The following is an 11,620-nucleotide window of genomic DNA, read 5'->3' as shown; positions in this document are numbered from 1 at the left end:
TTTTGGAAGGAGAAATGCATGCAGAGAGATGAAAAGTTTCCCGACTCCCTATGTTGTGAAGTGCCCACCACGGCAAGAAGCGATGAACTGCAGACTTTTGAGCTCCGAGATGGACCTCAAACACACTATGGGAGAAGATTGAATCCAGTTATGTATGTTTTCCGTCATAAAGATCTTATTCATCCGACACTTCTCAGCCTCGAGTACAAGTGCGTTTCACAATAGAAGAAGAACCGCCATAAAGATCTTATTCATCAAACACCTTCCCTCCTCATTACAAGTGCGTCACACAAAAGAAGAAGGCGAGTTTATTCTCAGACCAAGTTGTTCAAAGATGCTGCAGAAAACACTCCACTCCAGTGGTTCTAACTCTTCACCAGGTGATGAATGTTGACGGGGTTGGCGAACAATGGCGGCCCGTAAAGTGACAGCTGGGCGATCGTTTTGGACAAAGCCTGGGAAGGATGACTCAAGTCCCAGAAGGCGTATTGGTCACGGTTGCTGCAGTATGTGGAGTTCCGCAGGCAATCAGACTCCGCGTTCAATCTCCCACCTCCACAGCACGCAGCTTTGAGCTCCGTAAACCCTGCAGATGGCAGCAGCATCACCAGGTCAATTGCTTGCAGAGAAAGATGACTGGTTTAAGTGTCGATTTTGTCTATCGTGCTCACCAAATTCTTGGGGATGATAGAAGATTTTAGTGACCATTTCATATGAATCTGCAAACGAGTGCTCGAATCCCTTCAATGACATGCTGATCTCCTCCAGGATGGCCTTTGTGGCAGTCTTGCAGTGTAGAGAAAAATCATTTAGATCGTCATAGCACCCATATGAAGGAACCGCTACTCTGAAGATTGGAACACACCCAAACAATCCAGTTCCCAGGACTGCAAACTTTCGTGCTCCAAGATCATATAGCCTCTACCATAATTTTAACTTCAGTCAGCCTTTTATTATCTTAATGTTGCAAAAGGAAGGTGATGACTTGCAATTTAGTGTTTTCCTCAGAAAAAAATTAGTCGTCTTGAGACCTCTTTACTTTCTTGTAACATATAGGATAAATAACAGAGAGAGAGAGAGAGAGAGAGAGGATACCTCTAATTGATGCTTGAACTTGCTGATTACAGGAACGACGGCTTCATCCTTCTGAGTGCTGTTCCCAGGATTGAGAAGAGAATACAGCGTGAAGACGTCATTGCTCCCAACGCTCAAGTAAAAGAGAGACTTATCGAGGAAGACAGCAGCAGACTTCTTCCCTAATCTTTCCGTTAGGTTCGCCGCAACCTGCTCGAAGTCTTCAATCTGTGTCGCCATGGCGATCACATCTGCGTCCTTCCACCATCAGGTCATCAAATATAGTCACTGACTGTAGTCCACGACACCGTATCAATCTCATCACCGAAGACTTAACTGAGGAATAGAGAATCCCTGCCCCGCCAGATGCGAAGTTTACTCCTCTAAGCCTACTGCTTTGGCTTTAAGCAGCGCGAAGCAAACAAGTTAGAATAAGAGGAGTAAAACACTGCAGCGTCGACATTAGAACTGAATGCATACCGATATAATCGGAGTAAATGAAGCCATTGCTGAACCTCCCGGTGGGAGTTCTTCCAGGGAAATCGATTCCCCAGGGAGGGAAGTTGACCTTCGGTGCATCGCTGGGCAAGAAGTTGTTGTTCCCGACGTCGACGGTGGAGTCTCCGAACACAAAGACCGCAGGTGAAACTGCCGCTGTCGTTAGCGTGGAGAGAGCAGCCATGAACAAGTTGAGGAGGAGGAAGGTGGTCGTCTTCTTCGCCATCGGCAACGAGCTTAAGGTTGTGATTCCCCACATGGCTCGTACTTGCTATATACACATATACACACAATTTGGACAAGAAATTGCTTCTTGTCCAGATGACATGTTGGTCAAAATTGATACGTGCTTTGACTGTGACGTTGAATTAATTGTAGTGCAGGAATTGTCGTGGTTGTTGTTTCTTCCTGTTCCACATAATAATGTGTGTGGAATTGGCCGAATTGCTTCTGAGACCAAAATGATCTTATTATGATGGTATATGTAGCTTCTTAAATTGACCATTAAATAAGTGATATTCGATGAGCTAAATGTAGCATGTATAATTTGATGATTTTATGTAAAATCTTCATCTTTCGTTATCTCACTCATACCAATATTTCCAAAACTAATATGAAATTAAGATCGTAAGATTTTACCTGCATAATCCCTCTTTTTAAATCATATTTATCTCATTAGAAAGCATCTAATTTTGGATGTGAATACACATTAGCACAAGAGACACCGACAAAGTGTCGGAGCCATCCAACTTTATCAAATCAATGATTGTGGCAACTAATTATATCTTGTGGAAGAATCAAAAGAATTATCCTGTGAGCAGATCAAGACAGACGACATGCAATGTTTAGGTAGATAGATAACACGTCAAAAATCACAAACTTGGTCAAAAGATCGTAATGTTGATTGTTTGATTGAGACATTGCCCAAAAAATATATAAAAACTGAAGACTAACATTACCTGTCAAGAAAAAAAAAGACTCACATGTTAAGTAAAACTTATCATAGATGATTACTTTCTTTAAAAATATGTAATTTTTTTATGCATTCAAAACATGTTTTTAAAATATATATAAATTTCAAATACTTTCCTTATGCTTACACAAAAACTTCAACGTTACATACACTTCAAAATCATGAGTTATTAATATAAAATACTCACATCATGCTTATACAGCTTACAGAAATATTTGTTTCATATACATTTCAAATCATGTCACCCTAATAATACTTTTTAAAATTAAATATATATTTATATTATAAATATAAATATAAATAATGTCACATAAAGCATAAATCATTGTAGTGCAAAGATAACCATTTTCTTTCCATAGATCATAGTACTTAATTGATACACAAAATACTTTTACATGTTATGTACGCAACTCACATTAATGGGGACCTTAATTTTGTCTTTCATATCATAGACTACCTTTTAGAACATCTTCCATATCATACTCAAAACCACTTAAAATTATTCACATTGATGTTGAGGTACTATCCTAACAACTTCCTTTGATAATTTTAGATTTTATATCATTTTAATATATTACTAAATATATATGATTATATTCTCTTAAAAATAAATTTAAAGTCATCACACTCTTTACTCATTTTAGAAAGGTAGTTGAAACCGATCTCACCCTCTTACACTAAGTCTCTATGTTACTAACCCTTTGGTTAGTAATATTTTAAACCACAGTCTACCTCATTAATCGTAAGCTCACCCCAATTCTATAATTTCAATTATCATTTAAAAAACTATTTCATAAAACTTCAAACCTTTAAAAACTTAAAAGTATTTAGTTATTTATGTTATCTGTGGCTATACCCCCAATATTTCAATAAGTTAAAATTAAGATCCAAAGCTTTGTATTTTCATTATGTATCCCCTTAAACATAATGTTTTTTTGTATTATGATCCCGAAATTTGAAGGGTCTTTGTATCATATCATATTATTTTTACGAATATATTTTCCTTCCGAAATCTTACTCCTTTAACATTTGAACAATTACAACAATCATCCGGGTTTATATAAGTACACCTCTCACCACATCAATTAGTAGTTTTTTTCATGACATATACTCTCTTATTACTCTAGTTTCACAACTCCTTACCTCCTCTACAACTTCTTTTATCTATCTTTCCACTAATTGACTTTGTAATACATAATAAAACAATGCTCACAGCACCATAAATGTTGTTTTTGTCTTCTCATCAGTCACGTAATATCGAAGTGCATCAACCTGATCTAGTACGTGTTACTAACTCTTCACCGATTCTTGTACTTTCAACACAACCAATAATAGCACTCAACCTAGACATCACATGATAATACACTTCAAAAATGATATCTTCAAATTACATCAAATTTTTAAAACTTCATGCGACCACAACTCTTCACCTAAGCCTACTGAACCCATAATTATCACCCAAGTCCAAATATCTCTACACTAGCGTAAAGTTATAAATGAGGAATATGATGTCCTTTTCCTAATACCACATAAACCTTTGTACCATCAGGTATAAGTGAATCTTATGAATTAAGTAAAATCCAAATAGATCTATTGTTAGATACAAAGTATATCTAATGGTCAAAGGGTTTCATAATAACCAAGTATTGATTCATAAAGGCTTTTAGTCCAGTTATTCAATTGATGATAATTTGACTTATCCTAAGTTTGATTTTTATTTAAGACTAGCATGTATACCAACTAGATGTTAAAGATGCTTATATAAGGGACCTTAATTGAAAATATTTTTATATGATAACCCTTTTTCTTCATCCATCCTCAATATCCAATTCATGTTTATAAACTATAAAAAGTTATTTATTGACTTTGCCAAGCTCCAAAAGCTTGATATATCGAACTTGACTTATTTTTTTTTTATTAGTATACTTCATCAACTCTAAGTCTGACATCTCTTTATTTCTATGATAATAAAAAAAATATACTATATATCTACTGGTTTATGTAGATGATATTATTATCATATGTAGAGATTAAGTAATTTGACACCATTTTTGGAAGTAGAAATGCATGCAGATAGATGTAAAATCCATATGTTTGTTAAGTGCGCACCACGGCAAGAAGTGATGAACTGCAGACTTTTTGAGCTCCAAGATGGACCTCAAACAGACTATGGTAGAGGAATGAATCCAGTGATGTATGTTTTCCGCCATAACGATCTTATTCATCGAACACCTTCCAACCAAGGACGAAGAACCGCCATAAAGATATTATTCATCAAACACCTTCCAGCATCAAGTACAAGTGCGCATCACAAAAGAAGAAGAAGGCGAGTTTATTCTCAGACCGAGTTGTGCAATGATGATGCAGAAAACACTCCACTCCAGTGGTTCTAACTCTTCACCAACTGATGAATGTTGACGGGGTTGGCGAACAATGGCGGTCCATAGAGTGCCAGCTGAGCCATCGTTTTGTGCAAAGCTTGGGTGGGGTGACTCCGGTCCCAGAAGGCGTATTGGCTACGGTTGCTGCAGTATGTGGAGTTCGGCAGGCAGGCAGACTCGGCGTTCAACCTCCCACCTCCACAGCACGCAGCTTTGATCTCTGTAAACCCTGGAGATAGCAGCATCATCAGGTTAACTGCTCGCAGGAAAAGATAAATGGTGAAAGTGACAATTTTCTGCGAGATGCATACTCACCATATTTTTGGGGATCAGAGAAGATTTGGGTGAACATTTCATATAAGTCTCCGAACGAGTACTGGAATCCCTTCAATGACATGCTGAGGTCCTTCAGGAGAGCCTTTGTGGCAGTCTTGAAGCGTAGACAAAGATCATTTAAATCTTCGTTGCAGCCATACGAAGAAATTGCGACTCTGACCATCGGAACACACCCAATCGGTGGAACACCCAGGACTGCAAATTTTCGTGCTCCGAGATCATATAGCCTCTGCCATAATTATAACTTCAGTCAGCGTTTATGATAATTATGACTTGCGATTTAGTGTTCTCACGTGAGCTCTTTACTTGCTTGTAACATATAGGATATATAATAGAGAGAGCGAGAGGGTGAGAGGAGACCTCTATTTGATGCTTGAACTTGTCGAGTAGAAGAACGACGACTTCATCCTTCTGAGTGCTGTTTCCTGGACTGAGAAGAGAATACAGCGGGTAGATGTCATTGCTCCCAACGATCAAGTGAACGAGAGACTTCTCCAGGAAGACAGCAGCAGACTTCTCCCCTAGTCTTTCCGTGAGGTTCGCCGCAACCTGCTCGAAGTCTTCAATCTGTGTCGCCATGGGGATCACATCTCCGCCCTGCCACCATCAGGTCATCAAAGACAGTCACTGACAGTAGTCCACAACACCGTATCAATCTCATCACCGAAGACTTAACTGTGGTATCGAGAATCCCTGCCCCACCAGATGCGAAGTTTACTCCTCTCAGCATCTGATTCCCATTGGAAAGAGAAAGGAAAGGTGGCGGGCTCATCGCTAAGCCTACTGCTTTGGCTTTAAGCAGCGCGAAGCAAACAAGTTAGAATAAGAGGAGGAAAACACTGCAGCGTCGACATTAGAACTGAAGTAATGCATACCGACGTAATCGGCGTAGTTGAAGCCATTGGTGAACCTCCCGGTGGGAGTTCGTCCAGGGTAATCGATTCCCCAGGGAGGGAAGTTGACCTTCGGTGCATCGCTGGGCAAGAAGTTGTTGTTCCCGACGTCGACGGTGGAGTCTCCGAACACAAAGACCGCAGGTGAAACTGCCGCTGTCGTTAGCGTGGAGAGAGCAGCCATGAACAAGTTGAGGAGGAGGAAGGTGGTCGTCTTCTTCGCCATCGGCAACGAGCTTAAGGTTGTGATTGCCACATGGTTGGTACCTGCTATATACAAAATTTGGAGAAGAAATTGCTTCTATTCCAAGTTACATGTTGGTCAAAATTGTGATACGTGCTTTGACTGTGACGTTGATTTAATTGTAGTGCAGGAATAGTCGTGGTTGTTGATTCTTCCTGTTCCACATAATAATGCATGTGCAATTGACCGACTTGGTTTTAGGCCAAAATGATCTTATTATGATGGTATTTCTAGTTTCGTACATGACCATTAAATGAGTGATATATGAAGTACTTTCCTCTCTTCGAATAATTATGTTGTTGTTATAATGGTCTTTCTAGTTTCATCTTATTATTTTGATGATATTTCTTATTTCGTAAATGATTATTTTTAATTTATGTAATTTAGTGTTTCCCATTTGAGGTCTATTGGGTACCTCTTTAGTTGTGATAAGTACACATTGCTTCATCAAATATGTATACGATCTTCTAGAAGTATCTGACTATTAGAAATCGAATATTGATTTGCCAGATACAAATTAAGCTCAAAAAGCTTAGACTCATATCTTCTGAGTTAAATATAATCTATGTAATTCAATTCTTTTAATCACTAATTATGTAAATTATTCATCTTTTATTATCTCATTCATACGAATATTTTCAAAAATAATATGATATTAAGATCATAAGATTTTACATGCAGAAGCCCTCTCTTTTATCATATTGAGCTCATTACAATGCATCAAATTTTTGGATGAATTCAACTAAGAGTTGGTGTCATCCAACTTTATCAAATCAATGACTCTGGCAACCAGATACATCTTGTGGAAAAAGCTAAAGAAGAACGATGTGAGCTGATCAAGACAGACTACATGCAATATTTAGGTAAATGGGTAACACGTCAAAAATCACAAACTTGGTCAAAAGTCCGTAATGTCGATTGTTTGATCAAGACAATGCAAAACATAATGAAGAGTAACATTATTTGTCAAGAAAGAAATGCCTATGAAGTTAGTAGACACGCAGTAAATTAGTGGGGGCTGAGGTTTCGATCGTTGAATTTTAAAGTAATTTTGACGCATTCAGCATGGTGATAAGTTCGAGTTGATTATATGAACTACTACTAATGAAAGGGTCCGGAATTCTTCCCAGTCATAGCTCGGCATATGGTGAGACTCGAATGATCTGATAGCTATCAAAATCCAACCGTAACTGTTCATCAAGAAGTTTACTGCTCATGCTGTGGAATTTTTTTTCATTTATCTGAGATTTTATTTTTCATTTGAATCATTAACAAGTTTGCTGAAATACCCTAGTGGCATATAAGTTATTATTTTATAAAAAATATCAAATCTCATATTTATAAAAAAATAATTTATTCATTTTAATATTTTATAATTTATAATAATAAATATTTTTAACTAAAATAATCATATCATTTTGGTAGAGCCATAAACAAAAAAAATCTCTACTATAAATTAGAATATTATTTTAAAAATAAATATAAGATAAAAATATATCAATAATTAGGTAGGAACCTTTAAAAAAAAAAGAAAAATAATTTTAATATTTATCAAACATATACAAATGTCAATAATTTAATATGAAATAATAACATATTAATTTATTATAAAACTCATATATAAAATAATAATTCTTATATAGTAAATAAAATCATGCAGCAATCATATGCCACACATCTCGATGACATATATGAGAGTTAAATAACAAATGCATATATTACACTCGATGGAGAGAACCCATATTATACTCGCAATATCGGATGAAGTGATATCCTTCATTTGCTTAGGTGGAGACATGTTCCTCCCAATAACAAATAGATTAATTATCTAATTATCATGTCTAACGATCTACTAATTTTCGAAGGGAATTACTCTATCTATCGTATAAGGGACTATTTTTGATGTATGATTTGCTAAAATATGTTATAAGGGCTTATAGTTTCTTTCACAAGTTATACTTTTGATGTGAACCACTAGTATAGTCACATATACTACATGGTAACAATCACATTAATATCATAAAATTAATCTAAAAGAAATAATAGAAAATCAATAATCATTTTCAAATGACACATTCATATAAAATTTTTGAAGTCTATGAAATCATAAAACCATGAGACATTAATCTCTCAATACTCCTGAATCAATTAAAATCCTAATTGGAATAGTCTAATTAACTTAAATAAAATTTAATTCAATTAGAACTTAATAAAACTAACCTCAAATTCTTATAGAATCTAGAATTATTCTAGACTAGTTTAATTTAAATTTGATTGATTTTAATTAGGTCAAGTAGGTTTAAACTAGTCAAGTTAGTATGAAATCACTCTAAACCACTTTGAATCGATTAAACATGTCTGATTGAGTCAATTAACAAGCTCAAACCAATAACGGGAGAAGAAATTTGACTATATCACATGGTGCTAGTCCAGACCAAATTGACTTACTTAAGTCTTAGATGAATCATGTGCGCCACACATGTTTGCCTTGGGTAATAAGTTAGGTTGAGATATAATAGATTAGATAGAGGGGTGAAAATATGTCTAACGGAAGTCGCATAGATGAGTGGCATAACTTTGCTAGTTAAGCCAAGTTTTATTATTGAATTGGGCCACGCTTAGCTCGTGGGTTGGGTTGTGCCTAGCCACATGAGTTGGACTATGCTTGACCATATAACTTGGGTCATGCTTGGTCACATGAGCTGGATCGTACTTGGTTACATGAATTGAGTCATGCTTAGCCACATGTGTTATATCATATATGGGTTGGGTCGTACTTACCCACATGGGTTGAGTCATTTCTAATCACGTATGTCAAATCATATGGTTTGGGTTATGCTTAGTCATATGAGCTGAGTTGTACCTAGCCACATGAGTTGGATCATACTTGAACACATATGTTAGGTCATGTCTAATCATATGTGTTGGACCTAGCCACATGGACTAGTTAATCAATCAACTTAACTCAGATCTCCTAATTTGACCCCTCTTATTAAATTAAATTTTTAATAATTTTAATTATTAAATAGTAATTCAAATCTATGAATTAAATAATTTAGATTCATGGTCTTAAATTTAAAACTAATTAAATCATAAAAACGCTCACATAATTTTTAAAACATAGATATATCTAATTAAATAAATTAGAATTATTAGATTAATCCAAAAATAAGAATTTTAATAAGTAAATCAATCTTAAAATTTATTTAAGCTTATTGACTATTATAAATCAAATAATCATTATAACTTCATAAATCAATTATCATTATTTATTAATTTTAAAATTTTAAAATTAAAATATTATTAAGCATCATAAAATTATAATAATCCTAACATTAAGAATTTCAAAACATGAATCAAAGTTAATTGGAAAAGAATAAAAGATATTACCTCTTCTCGGTTATCTTTCCTCAATCCTTACACTAAGGAATGAAGGATGAGGTTTTCCGAAAGATAAATAATAATTTAATTTTTATTTTTAATTTATTTTTATTTTACTTTCACACGAAGATATAATTATAATATTTATTTTTATTATTCACACATAAAAATAAAATTTGAACTATTTACTTTTTAAAATTCACATCACTCATTAGAAAATAAATCGATTAATAATTTAATTAATTAATAAAATTCTTAATATATCCCCATAATTAAGAAAATTAATTTTAATTATTTTCTTAATCATACTACACAAACAAGAAAAGTTAATAATTTAAATAAAAATATTATATTATTTATAATAATTAATTTGTATTAAGGGAGAACAATTATCAGTGATTGACATAAACTTTCAAATAATGTAGAAAATGCACTTTAAATCTATTGTTCTACGAGGAGGAAGTCGTAGAAGAGGGGTCTAAATCAGAGGTACATGATGAAGAAGAGGGAAATGTATAGGTTTTGTTCTTTTCCTGTAGTGTTTGGTTTAATTTCTGCGTAAGAAAGAAACCGGTGAAACTTAAATTGTTGCATCATTATTTTTCGTTTCTAAAACGTGTTGCAGGAAGAAGAGGATGAAGAGTAGCTCGGAGGAAGTGATCCATCGAGGAAGCAATGGTGGGAAGGGCTCTTTTTCTCCCTTTTTTTAAAATTATTTTCTTAATGTTCTAGGAATTAGATGTAGTATAGCTTTTCCATTGTAAGGAAGAAAAGAAATGGCTCATGTTCCTTTGGACGCTTCCATTTTGCTCATCCTTTTTGTTAAATTACTATCGACAAAGTATGCAGGGGTTTAACTCATCTTATTTGGCTTTTCTGACCCAATGATTGTGTAGCATGCAAATGCTACAACGATTAAGTTGTTGATTAGTTGTGTCGACTAAAACTATGTTTTCTTTGAAATTAGAGATAATTACATATTATCTTCTATAGTTATTTAGGATTAATATTTAGTCTTCGATTCTTATATTATGAAAGTGAAATATTTAATTTTAATTATTCTTATATTATTAATTTTGTTGAGAATGAAAAACATAAAAAAATAATTTCATAGTAGGTCATCGATTTGATGGTTGGATCTTTTTTGAAACACCACTATTGCAATAAGCAAAGCCCTAACTTAGTGTCTCTTGTTGATTCTGCCGCTAGTTCTATTAGTAAAATTCATATTGCAAGACGGAGCATTGCCACCTTCTTTACCTCCACCTCCTCCGCCCCTCCACCTCTTCTGCTCGTAACGTTGGGGTCTAGGTTGGTAGTAAGTAGTAAGCATCAAGTGGGTGTCAAAGGTGATAGAATTTTACCATTCCCTTATACGATGGGACTCCAAGAGGGAGTCCGGTGGTGGAGTGCAGGAGTCACTTTTTGATCGTTGCAGCCATCTCCAATGCGCATGACATGATCAACGAGATTGAGAATCACTTCGTGCATCTTGTCATCATAAGTTTCGTTCTCCTTTCCCCTCGCATGGTCGGCATCAACGAGATTGAGAATCGCTTTGTGCACCTTCTCGCTGTAAGTCCTATTCTCCTTTTCCCTTGCATGTCGTCAGCCTTGCATGTCACTAACGTTATTAGTGATCTATCATCCATAGAGGAGAAAAGTAGAAGTTTCTATAAAACTATTTTTTTACTCTTTTCATTTATGACAAAATTGATAATGTGAGGAGAATTGAAGTTAAATGTTTCTTAGGGATTCTAATGCTACTCTTTAAAATATGAGGATTAAGATACTAATCCTAAGTAACTATATGGGTAATTATAAATTATCCTATGAAATT

The 11,620-nt window shown here is 34.9% G+C and overlaps 2 protein-coding genes across 3 annotated transcripts; both read right to left on the bottom strand.

Annotated features, from left to right (window-relative positions):
- Positions 1-214: 214 nt before the first annotated feature.
- Positions 215-1,983, bottom strand: LOC135631335 (GDSL esterase/lipase At1g71250-like). 2 transcript variants are annotated; one of them, XM_065138923.1, is made up of 4 exons: positions 1,555-1,949; positions 1,096-1,475; positions 672-786; positions 215-586 (listed from the first exon to the last, which is right to left on the bottom strand). In XM_065138923.1, exons 2-4 carry the CDS (start codon positions 1,312-1,314, stop codon positions 366-368), a joined length of 555 nt encoding a protein of 184 aa, XP_064994995.1. In that variant the 5' UTR covers positions 1,315-1,475; positions 1,555-1,949; the 3' UTR covers positions 215-365. The 2 variants fall into 2 exon arrangements, 1 of the variants encoding a protein (XP_064994995.1); XR_010494353.1 differs by lacking the exon at positions 215-586 and having other exon boundaries at positions 785-921; positions 1,555-1,983.
- A 2,795-nt stretch (positions 1,984-4,778) lies between these two features.
- Positions 4,779-6,412, bottom strand: LOC135631272 (GDSL esterase/lipase At5g55050-like). The gene is made up of 5 exons (XM_065138803.1): positions 6,138-6,412; positions 5,939-6,054; positions 5,623-5,859; positions 5,242-5,491; positions 4,779-5,155 (listed from the first exon to the last, which is right to left on the bottom strand). Exons 1-5 carry the CDS (start codon positions 6,379-6,381, stop codon positions 4,935-4,937), a joined length of 1,068 nt encoding a protein of 355 aa, XP_064994875.1. The 5' UTR covers positions 6,382-6,412; the 3' UTR covers positions 4,779-4,934.
- Between the last annotated feature and the right edge of the window lie 5,208 nt (positions 6,413-11,620).

The sequence above is a fragment of the Musa acuminata genome, chromosome BXJ3-2, assembly GCF_036884655.1.
Source record: "Musa acuminata AAA Group cultivar baxijiao chromosome BXJ3-2, Cavendish_Baxijiao_AAA, whole genome shotgun sequence".
NCBI classification, from domain to species: Eukaryota; Viridiplantae; Streptophyta; class Magnoliopsida; order Zingiberales; family Musaceae; genus Musa; species Musa acuminata.
This window is presented reverse-complemented; position numbering and strand designations above follow the sequence as displayed.

Coding starts and splice junctions, on each gene's coding strand:
- LOC135631272 (XM_065138803.1), bottom strand. CDS start 6,381: ATGGCGAAGAAGACGACCACCTTCCTCCTCCTCAACTTGTTCATGGCT. Junction 6,055..6,137: donor CAACTACGCCGATTACGTCG/GTATGCATTACT, acceptor CGCTGCTTAAAG/CCAAAGCAGTAGGCTTAGCG. Junction 5,156..5,241: donor CTCTGATCCCCAAAAATATG/GTGAGTATGCAT, acceptor TGCTATCTCCAG/GGTTTACAGAGATCAAAGCT.
- LOC135631335 (XM_065138923.1), bottom strand. CDS start 1,314: ATGGCGACACAGATTGAAGACTTCGAGCAGGTTGCGGCGAACCTAACG. Junction 787..1,095: donor AGTTCAAGCATCAATTAGAG/GTATCCTCTCTC, acceptor CTACACTGCAAG/ACTGCCACAAAGGCCATCCT. Junction 587..671: donor CTATCATCCCCAAGAATTTG/GTGAGCACGATA, acceptor TGCCATCTGCAG/GGTTTACGGAGCTCAAAGCT.